This window comes from Cuculus canorus, chromosome Z (assembly GCF_017976375.1).
Source record: "Cuculus canorus isolate bCucCan1 chromosome Z, bCucCan1.pri, whole genome shotgun sequence".
Lineage (NCBI taxonomy): Eukaryota > Metazoa > Chordata > Aves > Cuculiformes > Cuculidae > Cuculus > Cuculus canorus.
In genome coordinates, this window is record NC_071441.1 from 60,838,591 (window position 1) to 60,862,451 (window position 23,861).

General features: G+C 42.1%; 1 protein-coding gene across 1 annotated transcript; it reads left to right on the top strand.

Moving 5' to 3' along the window:
* Window positions 1-1,250: 1,250 nt before the first annotated feature.
* On the top strand, window positions 1,251-10,129 carry MINAR2 (membrane integral NOTCH2 associated receptor 2). Its single transcript, XM_009562963.2, has 3 exons — window positions 1,251-1,617; window positions 8,418-8,663; window positions 9,931-10,129. The coding sequence occupies exons 1-3, from the start codon at window positions 1,393-1,395 to the stop codon at window positions 10,108-10,110; spliced, it is 651 nt and encodes a 216-aa protein (XP_009561258.2). The 5' UTR covers window positions 1,251-1,392; the 3' UTR covers window positions 10,111-10,129.
* Window positions 10,130-23,861: the final 13,732 nt, after the last annotated feature.

Genomic DNA, 23,861 nt, shown 5'->3' on the forward strand with positions numbered 1-23,861 from the left:
GTGTTAGTGTTGCATAGCTTCACTACACTGAGGAGAAACAGTTCTAAATGTAAATGTAACAGGAGGTTCTCCAAAAGCATGCACATCCACTCGGAAACACAGTCGTTCATTCTCTTTTGTGGCTGCCTACAAATACTCATATGAGTATCTATTTGAAAGGCAAGAGATTAATAATTCTTAACAATGTGCTGTAAAATAATTGCTGATAAATACATAGAATCATAGAACGACTAGGTTGGAAGGGACCCACTGGGTCATTGAGTCCAAGCATTCCTAACACTCCCTAAACCAATGAAGAAAAAAATCACAAGTCTCCTAAGTAGATAAGGATCTTAACTTATGTACATCAAAGTATTCATTTATTACATTGGGATCTCACATTAATAACATTTGCAAAATAGTTGACAGATTTTATTTTCTTTTTAAATTTCAGCAGTCTTCTGTAAGGAAAATAGATTGTTCTGATTTTCTGGTCTAAGTATAATGCTGAAATTTTTGTGATACCCTAATTCTCAGCATTAATTTGATAGAAAATAGGTTTTCCTGGATTTCAAACAACTTTCAAAAATCTATCCTCTGTGTCAAGGTCATAAAAAATAAAATATATCCTAGAAAAACAGAAAGGTTTGGAAAAAAATGTTAAAATAAAAATGAGGAGACTGCTTCTGCTGGTTGTAAGTAATGGCCATGATGAGAAGGGGCATTTCTTTAGCTGAAAGTTAAAATCTTGACTTATAAAATTATGATGAAAATATCAAATCTCAAAATAATAAAAGTGATGGGACCGAGACTATGCCATTCAAATCAGTAAGAGTTTTTTCCATTCACTTGAACAGGAGCAGAATCCATTCCCTGAAAACTTCTGTTATCAATTACTTGAATCAATCTAATATTTCCCAGGGTCAAGAAGAATTTACTGTGAAAGAAATCCCTGAACCTAAAGAAGTGCATGTCATAGCCATCATGGTAAACTATACCGACCCACACAGCACAATGGAGCCTCTTAGTACTGCCACAGAAAAGGAGGATTTGCTTTGCTCTGGGAGCTGCTTTTAATTTTCTGGGGGGAAAAAAGCTTACTTTGAAGTATTGTAGGCTTGACATTTTTGGCAGGTCACTTGAGGAAGTGCTGGTATGCATTTAAGTGTCTCATGCATCTACTCACTGGTACTCTGTTAGCTTTAATGAGCGCATATGTATCTATCAAAATAGACCTTGAACTTGAAAACTTAAGCTAGGCACTTACAGAAACATGTCCTGTCTGCTCTGCTGCTTCTAAACAATCTTTTATCATTGGTAGATGATATAAGTGAGCCTGACACCAAACAGGGGTCAGATACAGTTTCAGGAAACTGTCGTATCCTTCTTCATGTCATTAATAATAGAAGGAGCATGCACAGCCAGGAAGCAGAAGCTGGGGCTGTTTTCGTTATTACTCTACAGGACAGAAACATGGACTTCTCCGTTTTGCCAAATAACAACCATCCTGACAAATTCCTGCAACTGGAGGTGAAGTATCTAATGAAAAACTCTGCCTTTCTACAAGCCAGCCTGGCTAAATTCCCAGAAGCAGCTTTACCCGGGGAGCAGCGGTGGCACAACAGGGTCTATTTACAGGTAAGGTCTAAGACAGGGTGACATTTTTTCCTGATTTTTCTGCCTTGTTTTGGGGATCAGAAGGCAGATGATACGAGGCTGAAACTTCAGCTGTGGATTGAGCATCTTTGAATCTGCATCACTAATATCCCTGTAAATTTTCCCATTAACTTCAGCGAGGATCAGGCTCCAAGAGAAGAGTCACTCTCTTCAGGGTGGTCCACTGACTTTATTTCAGTACATTAAGCTTTCTGCTGCTCATTGTAATATTTTCATAGTGTTTCCCAGAAAGTCTATTGATGTCAAATATGGATTAATTGTACTAAAGGGTTGAATGGAACAGACTCCTTGAAAAAGTAAGAAAAAAAAAATTCAGAAAGCCAAGTCATATACCACAAACTCGATGAAAGGGCACGTTAGAGAGAGCATTAGAGATTTTTGCTAGTGTCTTGTAAGTTTATATACATCTACATAGTTCACCATAGCTTCCTCTTTATTTTGCTTTGTTTTTCTCATTCTACTTTGACCTCGCTGTTATCCTGACAGGCAGCTGTTGAAAGGGTGGAATATACTGATGATATTAATCCAGGTTATTATATTGAGGTAGCAGAAGTTTCTTGGTAAAAATGTAAATGTGTGCTGCCTGGTAAAGGCCCTGGAGCTGGCGGCGAAGTTCACGTCTGGATCAGCAGCAGTACAGCTGCATCAGCTCACACCCCTCTGGGCCCCACTTGCTGCTCCACAGTGCTCCTTTCCTGCTGCCCAGGGAGCCCCTCGCCTTCCCCACCCCTAGCATGAGCAAAAGCTCAAAGGTCTGGTTCTTGTCAAGGGACAGAGACACACGTAAGCAGTTTGGGGGAGGTGGGGATGTGGAGAAGGGTTTGCATCCTGAGGGTCCTTAGGGTAGGGGTCCAATTCACTAGGGGAATGAAAAGTGGGAGATGAAAAAATATCATTGTGGGGGTGGGGAAGAGAAAGATCCTAAAAGCCTCCCACAGCTGCTTCCAGTTGCATTTCTCTCCTCTCAGTCATTTCTCCCCATCAGCTCCCCAAAGCCCTTTGGTCCCTCACAGAGTCCATTCTGGGCCTCATCCACATGCAAAAGTCATCCCTGTCCTGATACCACCCCCCTTACCTTCTCTAGCCTCTTCCTCACCCCAGACACCCTTCCTTCTGCTCACCCCAATGCTCGCATTGTAGAATCTCAGCTGGCGATTCCCCAAGGAGGTCTGGGAGGGGGACACACACAGTCGCCCGCTGTCTCCCATGCAAAGAGACCTCATCAAGGGAAGGAGCCTGTGGGATCCCAAACAATGGGATATGGTGCAATATTGTCCTCATTCCCCACGCCACCTAAGCCTCTCTTTTGTGCAGGAGGGAGGCAGCCACACACAGAGCTTCCGCAGCAGCAGGGATCCTTCTCCCTATTGTCCTTAAACAGGACACACTGTCACCGAGCCAGGGCTGCAGAGCTGCAGGAGGATTAAAAATGTGGGGGGAGCCCTGTGCTTTCTTGACTTGTGCGCTGCGCTTTGCCACCAGCAAGATGCTTTTCCTGGAATTCTGTTCCTAGCCCTGGATGGCCATTTCAAAGGAAATTGCTGTGCTTGCCGTGTCTCCTGAAATGCAGCTTGCAATGTGGTGTGTTTTATAAATGTTAGACTACGGGCACAACCTATACTTTTAAGCGTAGTCATTAGTGTATTCAGGCTGTCCAGATAAAATTCATTGTGCCTTATTCTGTCTCCCTTATGAGCTCGCCTCCTTTTTTTCCCCTTTTGCTGACAATCAAATAAAGGGAAAAGAACTGATGAGTTCCAGACGTTTGAATAAACACGATGGCACAGTGGAGAACTAATGGCACAGGAATAACATGTTTTGCTTTAAGATGAGAGAGCTAATGGGGTTAAGGGTTAGTTAATTCAGAAACGGAAACGGGGAGGGGGGGGACCGGCGCGAGGGAGAAGAATTCCCTTCAGAACATATGTGCGTGACCTAAAGACTCCCAAAGTCGTTAAACCTTGAAAGAAGCCTAAATTCCCTCTTCAGAAATTCATTTTCTTTTGAGAAACTATTGCTACTCGGGGCTCCTCGTGTGAAGTGACTTCTCAGTGGTGTGTTTGTGGTCTCTTCCAGATCTTTATTATGAGATCACTTAAATCCAAGTGCACTTAAGCACTTATGTGTTTTCTCCACCTATAAGTTTTTAAATTTATTTCCATTATAAAAAGCAGCTTGACATAACTATTTCTATCACTGACCAAAAAGTTGTAGCTCTTTTTTTGTACTTTCCTTTCCTGTATCAGGCACGCTGAACAGCTTCTCTGCTTAGCATATATTTTCATAGTCTACTTTGAATAAAATAAACCATAAAGCAGTCCAGGAATCTTGGCCCTTGCTTGTGAAAAGCAGCATAAAAAGTACAGACTATTTCTTCTGCAAATGGCTAGCTACTGAATGCTTTCTGATTGCCCGGAAAATCTCCAGTCCTGCTAGACTCCCTCCCCCACAATACATTTTAGTAGGTGTGTGTCTCTCCCATAGCCTACCTCATCGTTTTCCGGAATTCTCAGACTTCTTTTTGCTGCTTATATTTCCCTTTTTTCCCTATTTCTGGAAGACAGCAGAGAGCATTTGGTTTTTGAACACCACGCTATGTCATGCTGCTTTTGCTCAGGAATTCACAGCTCCAAACAACTTTTGGCCTGCAGGTATTACAGTTATGCTAATCGTACTCCTAACATTTCCTGGTCTCTCATCTGAGCTGATTCCTGTGTCTGCTTTTGCTTGTTTCTCAGTGTACCAGGACAAGAGATATTTTTTACCTGTTAGTTAGCTGCTGGGTTACAATCATTTGTTTGTCCCCTGGCTCATACATGTGTTGCATACTTCCACTCTTTCCTTTATTCTTCCCTAGACATCTGCAACTGGCCACAGTTAGAGCCAGCTGCAAGGTTGGCAGGAGCTTTGGTCTGACACCATACGGAAGGTTTTTTGTACTGCACTCACAGGCCTGCAGAACTCCATTACCAATGACAGTTAAACAGCTTTCTTTAAGTAAATAATTAATTCCAAGGACAGAAGTACTCTCAGAGCTGCACAATTAAAATAGTCCATATGAATGCCCACTTTTCTCTAAATATTCCTGTCACATTAGTGTAAGTATCTATAACTATCTGCTGATCTTCCTGTCCAAGTCAGCTGGCTTTCCAGTTTGCTCTGTAGTACCTGTTGCTGCCTTATGTCTCTGACAAGCAATTCTGATCCCCTTCAGTTCCTTAGATAAGAAAATTTGCATTCTCAGGAGTCCTTGATGTGAGCTGTCTGTCCTGCTGTCTTTCATATCCACTCACCTACCCTTGGTTACTCCTTGCCTTCTTGATTGTTTTTTCTCAGCATCCCCCCTGAGATCAGATTTGTTCAGGAAATTCTGAAGAGCTAGGAATTATTTATCCTGATAAATGAGATTTTTTTTTTAAATGACCAAATGCATAGTAATACCTCTACAGTTGTTACGACTAGGACATGGATTCTTGCATTACTACTGAGCAGCTTTTTATCTGTCAGAACTTTTGTCTGTCTTAGAAACAGCCCTTCACAGCAGAAAAATGCTCTTCCAAGTGCTGGGAAAGTCCTCCATGGTACCTTACAAGGCTTACCCATATGCATAATTTGTAGTATGAAATAATCAGCAAGGAAAACCTGTGGAGTAAGCACATTTTGACCCAGGGAGGAAACTAACATTGACTCCCTATAGAGCTTCAGGCTCTCTACAGAACCTTCTTTTTGTGTGTGCCAGATCTCTGGGCCTGTCAAAGAGGGACAAACTGTTCTCAGTGAAACTCAAATTATAAACTGTAACAGCTTTCTTGCTCATGAGAGATAGGTAGATCAAACCCAGTTATGTGGTTGCAGAGTTGAGCATTTTTCATCTTTTTAAATGAGAATTTCATCAGCACATTTCAAGTACAGTTTCTCAGAGTTCTTCACAACTACTGCAGCTTTGAGCATTTGCTGTTCCCTCCTTCCATTTAGTGACTAGTAACATAATTTTCCTCTAATTTGTTCTGTTCCACCCTCTCTCACTCTGGCTTCTCACACACAGTGTGTCATAAATTCTGCAAAGCATATGGATACCTACGTTTATGATACTTCCCTCTTTCTTTGAAGGCTTGATTCATGAATAAAAATTAAAACATAGAAGCCTGTGAAAACACAGACTTGTTTGAATCCTAAAAGAAAAGAAATGTAGGCTTAGCTAGAATTAATACTAGCAGTTACACTTTTATTCCCTAATCTCCTTCTGTTTCTCTGTGTCTATAAATGCAGATGTTTCATGCAATAGTCTTCATATTTGTCTGCATCATTTCTTGGACCTAAACATCCTTTTTTCTTTTTCATACGTGCTTCAGGCTTCTGTCCTTCATTTTCCCTAAGTAGCCTCCAGGACGTCTACTGCAGAAGTTTCACAACCAAGCATTTGCCTGCATTCAAATATATTCTCCTGATTAGCTTGGCACTTCACTGTCTGTTTTCTAAAACTTCTGCAAACCATCTTCTACCTATAATTCCTACCCAGTTCTCACAGCAGAAACTTGCTGCCCTTCCCATCCTATTCCTTCTCTACCTCTGCTCCAGACTGCCACTCATATTCTCATGCCCATGAAAAGGCAGTCCAGATGGAAGGCAAAATGTTTTGCCACAAAGCCTTTGCCACGCTGTCTTTGTGAACAAATTTTGTATCATGCCATCTATTCCAAGTTTTGGAGCATTTTATTTAAAACAGCTTTAGAAGTTACTGTCAAGTCACATTCTTTTCACAATATTTTAGCCTAGGGAGACTGAGCATCCCCTAGTGAGAGAGTTTGTGTTCTTCAACAAAATGTTCTCCAAGTTCAGCTATCTAGCAAGCCTGAGGGAAGTATCATTAAAGTCAATGACAAGTTATAAACATGAAAAAATAATAAAATAAAATAAAATAAAATAAAATAAAATAAAATAATAAAGTTAAATGCAGTCAGAAAGAAACAGTGGTTAAAAACAACAGCTCAGCTGAAATCTAGCCAGTACAACCCAGAGGGCTTCAGTGCCAGCTCTAACTGCAATGCAAAGAGTAATATTGTCAGGGGATATGTCAAGACTAAGGAATGACATATGGAAATTATGAGCTAATAGAGGGATTGCAAGGGCACTGAGGATCCACCCACCTACTAATGGTAATTATTGGTGGGAAACAGTCATTTGTGCACAATTTAGCGATAAGCATGATGATTGCTCCTACTCAGACAAAGACTGCTGTTTCCTCTTCTCCACCTTTCCTTGCGGAAGGAAACCAGTCCTCCAACTTCCTTCTACACCTGTCTGTCCCAGACCAACTCACACCTGAAGGTGCATGTGCACAGGTACCAAAGCATAAAGTAGGTGATGACAGGTAGCAGCTGGCTTCCACTGAAAGTGAATTCACCATCCCAGGAAGGGGATAGAAAAATTACTCAAGCAGAAGAAACCAACAGTTTGCTGCCAGCTTAGGGACCTTCACTGGCTGATGCGGCATCCGAGCAGCTCGCAGAGCCAGCAAGTGGGAGGAGGTGGGATCCCCTAACGTCCCACCAAAAGGGAGAAAGGAGAAGAAGGCTGTGCCTCTAGAAGCAGCAAGCCCTTCAGCTGCTGAAGTCTTCCCAACTCATGGCACCCTAACAGCTGGAGATCTCAATATAAGTGAAATATACTAAGAAAGATGCTCTTTCATGAAAGGAATTTTCTCAGGCTACAGCCTCTTCATTGACTCTTTATGATGTGCACTCACTTATGGAAGCCTGGCAGTGGGTGGTGCCCATACCTGTAGGATTTCTGAGGGTGGGAGAGGGCTGGGGTGTGCCTCCCTCCAGCGCACCTGCTGCAGGGCCACTGGGTGAAGCCAAGGCTCCCCCTGTCTTAGTATAAACTTCATAAGGACAAAAGTGCTAAAGGGGAAGCGGTGTCTCAGTGAAAGATGGTTGAAGTAAATCAATATGTTGAGCAGCTCGAACTGGGGAGTCTGATTGTATTCCTCTGTACAATCGCAGATCAAAAATTATAGTAGCTACCATCTTACTAGCTCCTGAAGATGCTCTTAGTTCTCAGTTTGTGAGTTCTCCAAAACTGTACTCATACCACAGTTGTTTGACCTCCTCCCTTGCCACCCCCCAGTCCTTAAAGGTCCAGTTTAATGATAGCTGTTGCTGGGAAACTGCTCAGATATTCAATTAACTTTGACTTCTGACACTGCCCAAATTAAGGACTCTCCCTCAGTTGAATGAAGGGCCTCTGACATCATGATACAGGTCTAGCGTTCAACAGTGTAAGCAGCGCTGCAAATCGCACCCCTGCTGTCAGAGGTGCAGATCCACGCAAGGCCATCTTTTATATGCCATTACCCCCATGCTTCATTCCTTTTTGTCCTTACAGCACTGCTTCTGCATTGTATGCCCGTAGCTTGCATCAACACTTCTTCTACTGGAGTGCCCCATAGCACTGTTTCCATAGCACTGTTTTGCTAAAGCAGAGGCTTCTTTCAGCAGGCATCATAAAGCCAGTTCGCATATGCAAGAGTTTAATGTCCAGACTGTACCTTCGTGCTTTCCTCACAAGGAAGAATTCTGCCCAAAGTGAGCAGTCTGGCTCTCTTACTGCACTGCAGACATTTGCTAGAATGAGAATAATTGTTGCATGTGCAATTAAAAATTGCTCTGTTGTTTTACAAATTATAATTCTGGAAGGATGCCTGCATTGTGGATAAATGAAGTTCAAAGCCAATTTCTGATCTAACTTGTGCCTTACAGAGAGAAAAGAGAAACGTCACTGAGCTGCCAGGCTTAGACTCCAACAAGGTCAGTCAAGAAATGATAGACAAAGCCCTTGGAAAACACATTACACCCATCACCCTGAAATCCACAATCAAAAGCAACCCATTGTATAGTGATATCCAGGTGGATGACAAATGGGAGGAGAAGAAAAAGATGCCTTCTTGGACCGTGCAAGACTATGACAGGCACTCACTGCACTCTAACTTGGCCAGCCACATAAAGGTAACACACTACTGCGCTGTGTTTGAGCAGAGTGAACTGCTGTAGGCTCTTGTGTGTGTGTATGAACTACTGTGCAGCCGCACTTGGCTCTTCTGGTGGGATCCCAGAAGCAAATACTGATATATTTTCTGGTGCAGGCATGACACTAACCTGAATCTGATCCGGTAAAGAAATCTACATACCTAGTTAGACTCCAGGAATATCAGTTCTGTGGAACACAACCTCTGTGACTACAAAAGGTCTTAAAACACAGCATCGCACAATTCAGCTTCCCCGTTTGTAAAGGGAAGAACTATAAACAAAGCACTTAAATACTATATACCCGCTTCAATAACTGTTCATAACATCAATCTGTAATCAAAAATCATACATTTTCTCAGCCTCATCCACACCAGGCAGGATCCTGCCTGCCTATGAGTTGGTGCATATCATTTCTAGGGTTACTTCTGCGAGTTTATAAATCAACGTCTCTTCTTGGCAAGACAACATGGTTTCTTCTGGGTTTTTTAATGAAATTTCAATGGCTAGTGTCCTACATTTGGTTCCTGGCTGAAAAACTTCATTTTAATTTTCCCCAGCAGAATATTTGCAGTATCTGGCAAGTAGTGCAACCTATGTTCAATTGAAAGTCTTGCATTTGTGTTGTGATTCCTTAAGTTCATTAATCGCTATCTGATGATAGCCAAAATATGATAGCCACGTAAGAAGGACATGGAGCTGTTGGAATGGGTCCAGAGGACGGCTACAAAGATGATCGGAGGGCTGGAGCACCTTCTCTATGAGGACAGGCTGAGAGAGTTGGGGTGGTTCAGCCTGGAGAAGAGGAGGCTCAGAGGAGATCTCATAGCAACCTTCCAGTACCTGAAGGGGCTACAGGAGAGCTGTAGAGGGGCTATTCATAAAGGCTTTTGGGGACAGAACCAGGGGGAATGGGTATAAACTGGAGAGGGGCAGATTTAGACTGGACAGTAGGAAGCATTTCTTCACCATGAGAGCAGTGAGATACTGGCACAGGTTGCCCAGGGCAGTTGTGGCTGCCCATCCCTGGAGGTGTTCAAGGCCAGGTTGGAGGGGGTCTTGGGCAGCCTGATCCAGTGGGATGTCCCTGCCCGTGGCAGAGGGGTTGGAACTGGATGATCTTTAGGGTCCCTTCCAAATCTAACTATACTGTTATAGTATGATAATACTATGAAAATACTTCTGGCTGTGTTCTAACGATTTTATGTGCAAAAGAGGAACTGAGTTCATTTTCTGATTTTTCTTTTAGGAAAATCCTAATGAGCTGCAGTTCTGGATGGGGGATATTTATACTCCTGGGTATGATACCTTGTTAAAAAAGAAAGAGAGAGAAAAAAAGCATTCCAAATGTTGCCGAATCATCCTGCTCATGGTACTAGCTGTTTGCATCCTGGTTACCATAGTCACGCTTAGCGTTTTACTTACTTAGTACAGCCAAATGATGTTGATGGGCATTTTTTCAATAAATATTTTTATTAAGCTATTCCCCTCCCTTGTTTTATTTGAATTCCAATTTTTGTCACAAATACATTTTGTTTGACATCACTACTTTACAATGTTCCTGTGCAGCATAAGGAATTGATCCTGAGAAGATAAAAATGCTCTGAGCGTGGCAGAATGTCTCCCTATGGGTACGATGGAAAAAGAAAATTATAAATATGTTACTTCTTCTAGTGCATTCTTCCTTTGACTAGTGAATTGGGTCAGTATGTGTGGTGTCGTATATACAGTGTGTGCAGAAAACCAGCTGACTATTTGTTGATAATAAACACCTACCACTCTGTTCATTTTATGATAGCTATAGAAAAGTATGATAAAGTCGCACTCAAGATAGACCAAAGAATTCCAAACTAAAAATTTCCGCATTACTTAGAGACCGAATGCATTGCTACAATGATGAAGCACTTAATAAAAAGCTAGCCTAAATACATAAATGTTTCCTTCCACTTTTACACAGAAGAAATGCACAAAACGGACAGCTGAGCTTCTATCAAAAGAATTCCCTTGCGCCTGAGACAGGGTTTCTTCATTGCTGTGTCAAGCGCTTTGAACGTGCAGAATCTCTGTCACCCCAAAACGTAGAGTGACAGGTTTTTTTTTAGTCTGGCACACCAAAAAATACAGCAAAATCTGTGGAGTGTTAAACTGGAATTAGCATACACCTTAAAAAGAATGAAGATATATAACCATGCTGTGAGAAAAGGGTCTTTGTAAATGAAAGCACCAAAATTAAATGTTAAGAGCACTCCAATAATTAAGTTAATACACCTCAGAATTAATCAGGAAAATGAAAATACAAGAGAAAATTACAAAGTAAAAAGTGAGTGAACAGGGAGAGAAATTACTTCTTTGCCTTCTGAAAAATACTGTGAGTGCTGCAGCCCTTTCTTTCTGTATATTAGTGTAAGCAGCAATGAATACAATTGAGATGGGGATCTTCTCTCTCACACAAGGGAATCACACAGATGCAGGAAAGCCGGAAAGTCTGGGTTATACCAGATCTACCTCTAGCCACAAAAGAAGTTCTTTGGAATAGGTCAAGAATGTGACCAAGGCAGAGGTTGTTTAATGCCTCCTCTGTATTCCAGCACATGTGCTACTTACAGCAGCTTTGCAGGTCTTTAACTCAGGTTAGGCTGGATCCAACTTCAAGTACAGAGAGAAACTCAGAATGATCGGGCATGAACAGAAGTGTGAACAGCAGGGTCAGGGAGGGGATTCTGCCCTTCTCTGCTCTCATGAGACCTCACCTGGAGCCCTGCATTCTGTTGTGGAGTCTCCAGATCAGGAAGGACATGGAGCTGTTGGAACAGGTCCAGAGGAGGCCACGAAGATGGTCTGAGGGCTGGAGTACCTCTCATACAAGGACAGGCTGAGACGGCTGGGCTTGTTCAGCATGGAGAAGAGAAGGCTCTGTTGAGAATTTACAGCATCTTCCAGTACTGAAAAGGGCTCCAGGAAAGATGGGGAGGGGCTCTTGATCAGGGATTGCAGGGATAGGATGAGGGGAAATGGGTTTAAGCTGAAAGAGAGGAGATTTAGATTAGGTATCAGGAAGAAATTTTTTACTGGGAGAGTGAGGAGGCACTGGCACAAGTTGCCCAGAGAAGTTGTGGCTGCCTCATCCTGGAGGTGTTCAAGGCCAAGTTGAATGGCTCTTTGAGCAACCTGGACCCATGGGAGGTGTCCCTGCCCATGGCAGGGGGTTGGAGCTGGATGATCTCTGATAGACCCTTCCAACCAAATCATTCTACGATTCTATGATTCTGTGATATGTGACAGTAAGATAAGTGTGTTTAAATTCCTTCACTCCTCATCAAGACTATCTTTGAATCTTGTTTGTGCTGTAGCTACTTAATCTAGCTTGCAGTGTAACTGTTTTAAAGACCCAAGATAAAACAGCTTGCTGCTTTAATCTGGTGAGAAACCAACAGCAAAAGCATGGCAGCCTTTTAATGCATGGGCATAAAATCAGTATCCATGTGACAAAACTGCACACTGCCAAAAATATATGGGAGAACTCAGTCTCCTGGCTTGCTGCAGTTTCAGTGTAGAAGGGAGTTCTTGTCTGAAAGATTGGGTCCATTCAGCTTAAGAAAGTAAGAACTTGGGAGCATTTTACAAGACTAATAGCTGACATTATGAAGTAATTATCCACATTAAGGCAATAATACTTAACTACTTTTTCCAGCCCGAGTACATTTTCTTTAAGTGCGTTGCATACAATGCCGAGATGTATTTTTGTAAATTATGGAGGCCTGCAGGCGGGAAGCCTGAAAGCAAAGGGCTCTGTAATTTCCAGGAAAACAGCCAATAATGCAAGTTTCTTAACTGCATTGCTCTCTGAGGGTTTCGCAGTAGGGATAAAATAGTTTTCTCCACAAGCTGTTTCAGTCTGGTTTCGCTGCTGTCATCTAGTGGACAGTCAGAAAAGAGGAAAAACATTCCAGGCACAGAGGTGCCAGTTTGCAGTCGTTTGTATTCCCCCCACTCCTCCCCTTTATTTTTTACGGGGAGGTGATATTCTATTTTCTGCTCCCACTGCTGCGATGTGGGCTCCTTTGCTGACACCTCGTGGCAGAGAGGAGAGACCCAGTGGCAGCCCCTGCTCTGTTCCACTTGTGGTTTTCATTATGAAAATGCAGCAGCACTAAAAACGGGACAAAAAGACCCGTTCGTGCTCTGTCTGGCTTTTAAGAGACTTGCTGCAGTGCACTTGAGAGAGTGTTCACAGGAGGACGGCCCATTGTCTGCCAAAATGTGGGCTGTGTTCTGGGGTCCAAGAAAATAAAAAACAATTGAATACTTTCAGGGCAAAAAGAAAACCAACAGTCTGAAAATCAAAGACCTTTCTTCAAGAGGGAGTGGTGGAGCCTCGGGATCCTTTGCACAATGTGCTTAGTCTAAAAACAACTAAGGAGACATCTCTTCTTTAACCACTGTATGCAGTATGTGAGTGGTCATGGTGTTCTGGTGAAGTTCCCACTGACTGGAAAAGGGCAAATATAACCCTCACTCTTAAAAAAGGGAAGACCTGGAGAACTACAGGTCCATCAGTCTCACCCCTGTGCCAGGCAAGATCATGGAACAGATCCTCCTGGAAACTCTGCTGAGTCACATGGAAAATAAGGAGGTGTTTGGTGACAGCCAACATGGATTTGCTAAGGGCAAATCATGCCTGACATATGTGATGGCCTTCTACAGAGGGGCTACAGCACTAGTGGATAAAGGTTGAGTAATTCACATCATCTACCTGGACTTGTGCAAAGCATTTGGCACTATCCTGCATGACGTTCTTGTCTCTAAATTGGAGAAATCAATTGGATGAGGGGAAATGATTTTAAGCTGAAAAAGGTGAGATTTAGATTAGGTATTAGGCACCAACTGTATTTGATGGATGATCCATCTGGTGGATAAGAAATTGGCTGTAAGATCACACTCAAAGAGTTGTGGTCAATGGCTCAATATCCAAGTGGAGACCAGTGATGAGCAGTGTTCCTCAGGGGCTGGTGTTGGGACCAGTGCTGTGTAATATCTTTGTCGCAGACATGGACAGTAGGATTGAGGTCACCGTCAGCAAATTTGCTGGTGATACCAAGCTGAGTGGTGCAGTCAACACACTGGAGGGAAGGGATGCCATCCAGAGGGACCTGTACAGGCTGGAGAGGTGGGCCTGTGTGAACCTCATGAAGTTTAACAAGACCAAGTACAAGGTCCTGCACCTGGGTCAGGGCAGTTCCAGGCACAATTACAGGTGGGGCAGAGAATGGATTGAGAGCAGCCCTGAGGAGAAGGACTTTGGGGTGTTGGTGGACAAGAAGCTCAACATGAGCTGGCAATGTACACTTGCAGCCCAGAAGGGCAACCATATCCTGGCTGCATTGGAAGAAGTGTGACCAGCAGGACAAGGGAGTGGATTCTGCCTCTCTATTCCACTCTCATGAGAACTCACCTAGAGCCCTGCATCCAGTTCTGGAGTCCTTGTCACAGGAAGGATCTGTAAAAGTGAATCCAGAAAAGCCCACAAAGATGATCCAAGGGCCTGAACACCTCCCATGTAAGGACAGGATGAGAGGGTTGGGGTTGTTCATCCTGGAGAAGAGAAGGCTCTGGGGAGACCTTAGAGCAGCCTCCCAGTACTTAAAGGGGGCTACAGGAAAGCTGGGGAGGGGTGCTTTATTAGTGAATACAGGAATAGGATGAGGAGGAAAGGTTTTGAGCTGGAAGACAGGAGATTTAGATTAGTTATTAGGAAGAAATTTTTTCCTGTGAGGGTGGTGAGGCACTGGCACAGGCTGCCCAGAGAAGTCAGGGATGCCCCATCCATGGAGGTGTTCAAGGCCAGGTTGGATGGTAGTTTGAGCAACCTGATCCAGTGGGAGGTGTCCCTGCCCATGGCAGGGGGTTGGAACTGGATAGGCTTTGGCTTCCTTTCCAACCCAAACAATCCCGTGACTCCATGATTCTATAATAGTTGGCTACATGTGTTTTACAAAAGTATTTTTAACTGCTGTTTGGTAAGGTTGCTTTCTGTTGCCCCTCTTAAAGTGTAAATTTTTATTACGTGTTAGTGACAGGGACTGGAGGAGAAAAGCCATCACGTAATTTTCATAAACTCAGGTCAGCATAGGAGTTTGGAGAACAGAATGCTTCATGTATTCCAAAAGTGCTTTTAAAACTAGATTATTAAAACGGTTTTACTAGGTAATGACATGAAAGCAGGACACATGGCTTTTTCCATGGTAAGTAATCTCTGGGATCTACATGTGTTAGTGTCTTCCTGGCCTAAAAGAACACTTACATATGCTTTGTTTCACTTAAATAGGATTTGAGCAGGTGCTTAAAGCTAAGAAAGTAGTCAAATATTGGTCAGAAAAGAAACAAATGTTGGCATGGGTTTAGATTTTTTATTCCAATGGCAATAATCTGAAATGGCAGCAGAGTCTCTCACTTAATAGCAAAAAATCTAATCTTACCAGCACCTACTCATAAGATGTAGAACAATGATACAACTCTTGTACAATACTACCTTTGACTGAGAAAACTGGCATTTGCAGTGAGATGTAACTCCTAGAAACTGTACAGCTGCAACCTGGAAGCAAATAAGACAACTCGTTCATGCAGATTCTGCCAAAGTACAATTGCCCTGGCAGCTACTGTATTTCACAAGTGATTTTAGACAAACTAACTTCCTTCTCTCTAGCAAATAAGGACTGGCTTTCAAAACCACCTAGCAATTTAACTTTATTTTTTATTGGCTTTTAGTGCAAATGCTCTCCTGAATCACTCCAGCATCTTGGAATATTCTGATGGGGAAACTCCCAACCTTCCTCTTCCTTTGCTACATTCTTCACTTTCCAAAAATGTCCATAATTACACAATTACACAACTGAGTTCTCATGTTATTTGCTTTTATCCTGTGAAGCTGCTGAACACAGGCTCCTGCTTGACTTCAACAGGCGCTCTTCGGCAAAAATTACAGCTGCCACTTTCCTTCCAAAAAGGGCAGAGTTGGCCCATGGAAAGGATCTTGCAGGGCTTGTTGCTTTAGCAGGGTACGTGTTTTCCCACTTTCCAGCTTCATTTTTTTCTTCTGCCAATGCACTCATTCAACAAGGCAAAGAGGAAAAGGAAAGAGAAAGAGACATTTTTGAGTTTGCCATAGGTAAAGTTATCCTAATCACATCAGGATTTGAAAAAAGAAGATGGAATGTGAGTAGTGAGAAGTCATGTGCTATAAATTTCTCTGGAAACTGCCAAAGTTACTCCTTCACTTATGAAGTTCTGGTGTGTGAGTGCTGAATTAATATCTACTTAGACAATTAAAAAATCTAATAGCAGAACCTGTGTGGATGCTAAACATCTTAGCTGTCTATCATTGAGAGATCAGGAAGGTCTCCACAAATTGCCCTACCCAAGGAGAGTGTCCCACTGGTTAGTTCAGAGGCGTTTTGAAGCAGGATCTGCTCTAAGGACCTGGATATGCATGGTTATGCTCTTGTAAATGAAATAATTCACTGAAAAGCTGGTGACGCTAGTGGATGCGAGTCAGATGAACTAAACATCGGGCAGCCTTCCAGCACAACAGATGTGATATTCCTGTCAACTATTTTCTGATGTGATTTTACTGATTAGAAGATGCTTCTATATTTAAAAAGCTAGAGCAGCAGTTACTGACCGAGCAATGGGCGTAACATAAAGCATAGGTAAAGCATCTCTTTTGTGGCACAAGACAAATTTTAAAAGTTTTTGGCACCCAGCACTTTAGTGGATTATACTTCTTGTTTCAACAACAGCATTTTCCTTCAATATAGCTTCCTTCATAAAAAAATGCTTCTGCAATATATATATTTTTTTTTGGTTGTTTTTAGTTAATTTCCCAGAAAGCTTTGCCATGTGGACAAAGGAGGGTACAAATCCAGAGCAAGTTTATGGATTCACAGTTCTGCTATGACCTTGCCTGTACAGCTGTAACTTGGTTATTCTCATCGGGTAGAAATGCATTAATAAATACTGGGGAGGCTCTTGAGTCTGACATCGTTTCAGACTCAAGTCTCTGCTACATGCAGACACAGTGCACCTAGATTCATGGGTAAGAATATGACATGAGCCATAGTTCAACTCGGAATCTCACTTTAATTTTGACAGGCCCGTGCCCAGTCTGTTTTCTGGAAGAAGAACAACCAAAAAATGGCTTAGAGAAAAGTAAATGTCTTCATTAAATGTGCCTGTTAAGTTGATGTGTCTAAATCTGCTAAAGACCTAACTTGCAAGATTTGGGGCTTGGGGGTGTCCTCTCCACTCCACTCCTCCCCTCCTCTCTTCCAAGGAGTTTTACTTGCAATCTTTCATCTAACTTCCACAGGGCTGGAATCTGTGTTTCCGACAGGCATATGACCTGTGCCATTGAGCTAGGTTCAAACCATAAGCTTACTAAGCTAACTCTTGAAAATGGACAGCTGCCGAGGTTTGCAGGTGCTCTTTGGATGTGTCCAACTGCCAACAGCAATGGGTTGTAGCTATCCACATAAAATAATCCCAAGACTGCCCCTCGATGGATACTTCCCAAATGCAAACACAATCCAGGTAGATTTCTGCTGGAGTACTGGTTGAACTGAGATGGAATCCATGTGCACATGATGATGTGACACTGACTTCTACCTTTTGCAGCTGATTTTCAGTGGACTTGTACCTGGGAAGAGCCAGTCTGGATGGTGGTGGTGGTGCATGCTGACAGGCCACCCTCTTCCCAGCAGAGGGACTGGTCAGCATTTTCTAGTGACAGATGCTAACTGTGAATCTCTGCCACTGGACACACTTCACAGTGATCCTAATACTGCTCTAACGCTGACCACAACACACTGAATCCAAAAGTCAGAGTTCTCAGTTATAAATGGCATATTGTTAGGGGGTTTTTTTCATCCCCAGACCTAATGTAAGCCATCTGTTTGTGGAAAATAAATGCAAGACACCCTTTCCTCTGGTATATTATGTTCTGTTAAGGCAACTCAGGAACAAAATTCCGGTAAAAAGATATATTTTCAATGCTTTACTGAATCAAGCTGGCAGACAGTTCTTGTGTGACATTGAGAGAAGGGAATAGTTAATTCACAGCAGTACAACAGGCTGTATTTAGAGGACAATGTGCACATCCTGAGTTGGTGCACATTAGTTTTTCTGCCCACATATTTAGCTTTGCAGACAATGCAGCATATGAACCAGCCTTCCCAAAGGGTGTTTGAATTCCACTGGGGTTTCCTCTGTGCTGGTTGTGCTCTTCTTGGAAGCTCTCCAAAAAGCTACTTCCAGCGCAGAAATCAATTTACTGCAGCTGTTGCAGTAAATTGAAACTGTTGTAGCTGTAAGCGGGTTCATCTGTGGGGATTCTCATTGTGTGTGGTAAGCTTGCTCTTTTGGAGGAAGCACTGGGGAGGTAAGGTGGAAGAGAGAGAGTCTCATGACAGCACATAGTTGTTGTACCATACAGAGCACTAATCTACTGGGTATCAGGCTTATTTGCTTCAAATTTGGTGAACTTCTGTTTTGAAATAGCTGTGAGTGTGTATCATATGAAGTAAATATCAGTCCTTAAAGCTGCTTTTCTCTAGGCATAAGCAAATACTGAAAATACATATAAACATGCACACAGAAGCCGTATTTTGTGCTCAGCTGTTGGAGTGTCTCTCTTCTAAATAATTTGGTGCTTCTTCAGAAAGGGAAGTGATAAAGGTGATCCATAGTGAAGATGACAAATGATGGTTTTGGTGTGGAAGATGCTTACTTTTGTTCCAAGTCTGATTTTGCTTCTTCACACCCTGTGAAGATGTGAAAATACCTGTTTATTTGTTTTCTGAACTGCAAGCATAGTAACCTTTTGAAAGCGCTTAGGGTAGAAGACAATCTGGATTTACAGATGTAGGAGTCGTAAGTGAATAATGTTCTGTGTGTAGCTAGTGCTGTCAGTGGTAAATTGCTACGGGAAACACTGTGCACTTTATGGAAGTAGCTGTTAGGGTAAAATAAGCAAAAGGCCTTCAATCTTTATGTCGGCATTTGTTCTCATTCTTTTTATTGAGCAATGTCACAAATGCTGTGTCAGATCATTGACAAGTGAGCTGAACCAAGCATTAGTAAATTAGCTTGTGAGTGATCTACACAGTTGGGAGGCAAAAATGCTGTTTCTTTGATGTTTTATATGGGGTTTTGGGTTTTTTTAGGGATGTTTCCTAATACTAACTGCACTGAGTTTCAGAGCAATTTGTGTTAGGCACATGGGGGAAAAAATTCAGTTTGGCACTCAGAAAGCTCTATATAACTCCAAAATGGTCCATATTTCCGTAAAGATGTGATAGGCTTTTGTTTCTTCATTGCATTTCTGATAAGTGCAATATTAAGTTACTATATTGCACAGTCTTCGGTACAGCATTATGTGAGAGAGCTTTTTAATCAGTCTGCTTGAAAATAAAATAACAAGAAAGGAAAGGGGAAACCTCCTAATTTGTTAAGATTGAGCTGAGGATAAAGAGTCTGCCATGACATTAAATAAGTCTTTGCCCATGGTTGAAATGTGACTTAGAACAGGAAAAAGTCCTGAACAAGGCATTTGGAATCAAATGAGCTGATCTAACAGCCTTTCTGACTGTGTGCATACTGGTAAAAATATAAAGAATTAGATGTAACTAGGTCTGAAGTATAAGATTATGCAAAGCTCAAAGCCACGGTCTCTCCTAGCAAATGGAATAAAGATACTGTTTGCAGCCTTGATGCAAGTTCATTAAACTGGCAAGTGGTCAAATCCCTATTCAGTAGAAAATAAATAACACCTAGGGTTTATACCAGTAAAGTGTGGAAATGAGTGCTCCAATATATCACAGAATAATCAAATGTCCCGTGTTGGAAGGGAACCACAAGGATCATCAAGCCTAACTCCTGTCCCTGCACAGGACAACCCCAGCATTCATGCCATGGTCTGAGGGCATTGTCCAAATTCTTCTGGAATATTGTCAGGCTTGGTGCTGTGATTGCTCCCCTAGGGAGCTGTTCCAGTGCTCCACCACCCTCTGGGTGAAGAACCTCTTCCTAATATCCACTCCAAACTGCTGAAGGAGATAAGTATCCACTAAGAAATGAAATGCATGTCTGATCTTGAAGTGAAAAACTAACTTGCTCGGTGTTTTCTTGACAAAGCAAAATAGAGGTATGTGATGGTAGGGTCTCTATAGTAACACCCATTAAATTTGGCCTTTCTGTCTTTAAATGTAGGTGCCTTGGCCAGACACTCCTTACCCTATGACAAGTGAGGAGTAGGTGAATTTTTTTTTTACTAGGCAAGTCTACCACCAAAAACCTACTTGCATTCTGAGTGAGAGTGATTCTGCCCCTAAACTCAGCACTGCTGAGGCCACACCTCAAACCTTGTGTTCAGTTTTGGGCCCCTCGCTACAAGAATGACACTGAGGTCCTGAAGCATGTCCAGAGAAGAGCAATGAAGCTGGAGAAGGGTCTGGAGAACAAAGCTTACGAGAAGAGGCTGAGAGTACTGGAGTTGTTTAGCCTAGAGAAGTGGAGGCTGAGGGGAGACCTCATCGCCGTCTACAACTACCTGAAAGGAGGTGGTAGAGTGGTGGGTGTTGGCCTCTTCTCCCAAGTTATAGGTGATAGGACAAGTGGGGATGGCCTCAAGCTGCACCAGGGGTAGTTCAGATTGGCCATTAGGAAAAACTTCTTCAAGAAGGGTTATCAAGCACTGAAACAGGCTGCCCAGGGAGGTGCTCAAGTCACCTTCCCTGGAGGTATTTAAGAAATGGGTGGATGAAGTGCTTAGGAACATGGTTTAAGGGAGTTTTAGGAATGGTTGGACTCAATGATCCAGTGGGTCCTTTCCAACCTGGTTATTCTGTGATTCTATGATTCTATGATTCTTAGGGATATGATTAAGTAGTAGACAGGTATGGTTGGACCTGATGATCTCAAAGATCTTTTCCAACCTAGGGATTATATGGTTGAATGATTCTGTGATCAGGATAGGTTATTTTGTGCTTCGCTCAGTTTAGACATAAAATTACTATGGGCCAGTTAGAAGTTCTGAAGGTGCCTGGCCTTCCTTTCTCTGCATCCTGTCAGCTGGGAGCTACCAGTGACCTCTCCCTTTGTTTGACACCTGTGACAGTTCTCAGCAGCTCAGTCATGTATACCTCTGTCTCAAAGCATGCTATCCAGTGTATTCTCAGCTTCTTTTTTGGTTTTCCCTTTCAGGAGTGATGCCACAGTCTATTCAGCCACATAAAAACTATGCCCAGTCATGGCTTAAGGGGCAAGCTTTGCCTCCACTGCTACCCAGAACAATTGCTTGGGCTTCCCAGGTTACAGAGAATTTTCCAGCGAAGTTTGGTGATACGTGCAAACACTTGTGTATATATACATAAAATCATAGAATGGTTTGGGTTGGAAGGGACCTTAAAGAACATTCAGTTCTAAGCCCCCTGCAGTGGGGCAGGGATGCCTTTCACTGAATCAGGTTGTTGATCCTGTGTATACATGCAGATATGTGTATGCAAACACACATCCCTGGAGGTGTTAAGGAACGGGTGGATGAATTGCTGAGGGACATGGTTTAGGGAGTGTTAGGAATGGTTGGACTCGATGATCCAATGGGTCCTTTCCAACCTTGTGATTCTGTGATTCTGTATGATAGATACTTATGGGTATGTGTGTGTATTCACATTTGAAAAAAATATTGTCCCTGCAAAGCTGTTGCATCCTGATGTGCACCGTTACAGACCCACCCTGGTTATACCTCAATATGCCAACAGCGTATTTGGTTACCTGCCACAGTTCAGCTATATGGAGTCAGCTATTGTATCTCCACAGCTTCCTTCTAGGACAAGACGGTTTGTGTTCCTGCTACAGCTTGGCCGTGTGCAAGCTTGGCAGGCACACCGAAGCCTCACAATCATTCAGTTTATTTTTGCAGCTCCCTCTTGTTGTGAAGACTTTTCAGTGCACCACACTCACCCCACAGGTGACTCAATACCCTCTGGAGACTGTCTTACTCCACTAACCTGCCTCATCTGCTGTCTTGCCAGTTGCAGGTGAGATGCATCAGCGGCTACAACAAAGAGTCTTTGGGGTAAAAGAAATTACGTAATATATTGTATTCCAAGACTGATCTACTGCTTGAGCCTCCCTCAAGGCAAGTACATGGCACAGCTTCCAGGTACAAAGGATTTTTTGAGGAAAAAAACCACTGATTCCTTCAATTCCTTGCCAATTTTTAAGTTTATTTTGAACTTTAAAAGTTTTTTCCCAGGACGGAGTGAAGAGTGAAACATGTTAATACTTAATTCTGCAAATTGGAAAAAAAATATTTATTTTTACAAATTAAGGGATGCCTTCTTTGCAAAGGCAGAGCCAGACAAGGATAACAAGTTATCTACAGCTCTGTTGTTAGGGCCAGGGATCTCAGGAAATGGCCATGATGCCTTTAAATAAACGGACTCCAAAATAAATGAGTAAAGACTGATGAAAACAGATAGACTCTGAAATGTGATGCTGTCAGAACCAGGATGCAAGTGACCAGGTGCTATTAACCAACAAACGACCCAGGGCTGCTATGAGAAGCAGGGAGCTGGGGCTCCCTGGGTGTTGGCAGGTCTGTCTGTCACTAAATCCTCACCCAGAGCGTAGGTGAAGGCATCCTGTTCCCAAGCAATTGTAGGATTGTGGCAGGTGCTGAGAGCCACCTGGCACAGCGGCACTATCTTAATTATCACTGTTCTGCTTCTCACAAGAAAGAAATAGGTACTTGTCATTTTTTTCTGTTATTCTTCCTTACACTTTGCTTAGAGGTGAATAACTTTGGTCCTGCATGTGTCACTTCATGCATACAGTAATGCTAAAGCACAAAATTACTTAGTCCAGAAAAAGAACATGAAGGAGTTCTGAGTAATTCAACATGATGCTCATAAACAAGGATTTTGCTCTGCTTTAATTATACTGGCAGAATATGCCAAAAATCTAAAGAGTCCCCATTTTCTTTTCAGTAATTACCAGCAGACTGTTCTGCCTTACAGCCTGATTCCTTCAAAGGCCTCTGGATTTGGAGTTCCAAACCAAAATAAAATAAAATCTGAATAGTATACAAGTTAGCTTTATAAAGCAATTGACTATAACTGCTATGCATTATAACTGCAGGATTGAGTCTAATTTACATTCATTTTTTTCTTCCAGAATAATATTAACACACCAAACAAGGTGATAAACTCTATTACAGTACAAAAGGACTTTTTTGATAAAATAAATTTGCTTTCTGCTTAGTATAATCTCTCCAGATGATAATTTTTGTTAAAGTTTTAAGCAGTAAGTGAAGTTTTAAGCAGACAGTTATTCCTATTATAAAAATACTGGTAGTAAACCATGGAACATATGTGTGATTACTGTTGCATTGTATAATTTCTTGAAGTTTCTTAAATCCTTAAGCTTTCATTAAAATTTTAATTTGATGTTTTCCTTTTTTTGGACATAGTAATCACAGAACACTAGGAAGAAGAATGCAAATCTCAAATTTTATAGGACTGATCTTTGATTTTATTTTTCCACCCTTTATATGAAAAAAAAACCCCCAAACCTATTAACAAAATAATTTTAACTTTATTATTAACTTTATTACTAAACTTTACTATGTAAAGCACCCTGACAAAACTTATCTGCAAACAAAATCTGCAAATATAAACCAAAATCTTTTATCCTGAGACACCATGACCTTGCATATCTTGAATAAAAATTTTAAACCCCAAAATTTATTTGCGGCTTTTCTTTTGGAAACTGCTCTTTAAAAATATTATCGCAGGCACTGTGTCCTAGATAGGGAACTGGCAGGCAATGAGGATAGATTTTTGGAAAGAATTTGTTGTCAATGCATCAGCAAATGCTGGTTAGAAATGAGCACAAGCACATTTTATTGCACAGGCTCAAGAGAATAGTGTGTATGCAGCAAAGACATGGCAGAAAATCACTTGCTCTGGCAAAGCATTAGGCCCTTCATAAAGAAACCTCAACAAGAACCGTTGGAAGGATTCATCCAAGTTCAAGAGAGTGTAGAAGTACTACAGAGGTGCCTAGTGGAACTAGAAGGAGAAACAGATCCCTTGAGCTTAGAGCAAGAGCCAGTGGAACTCCTGA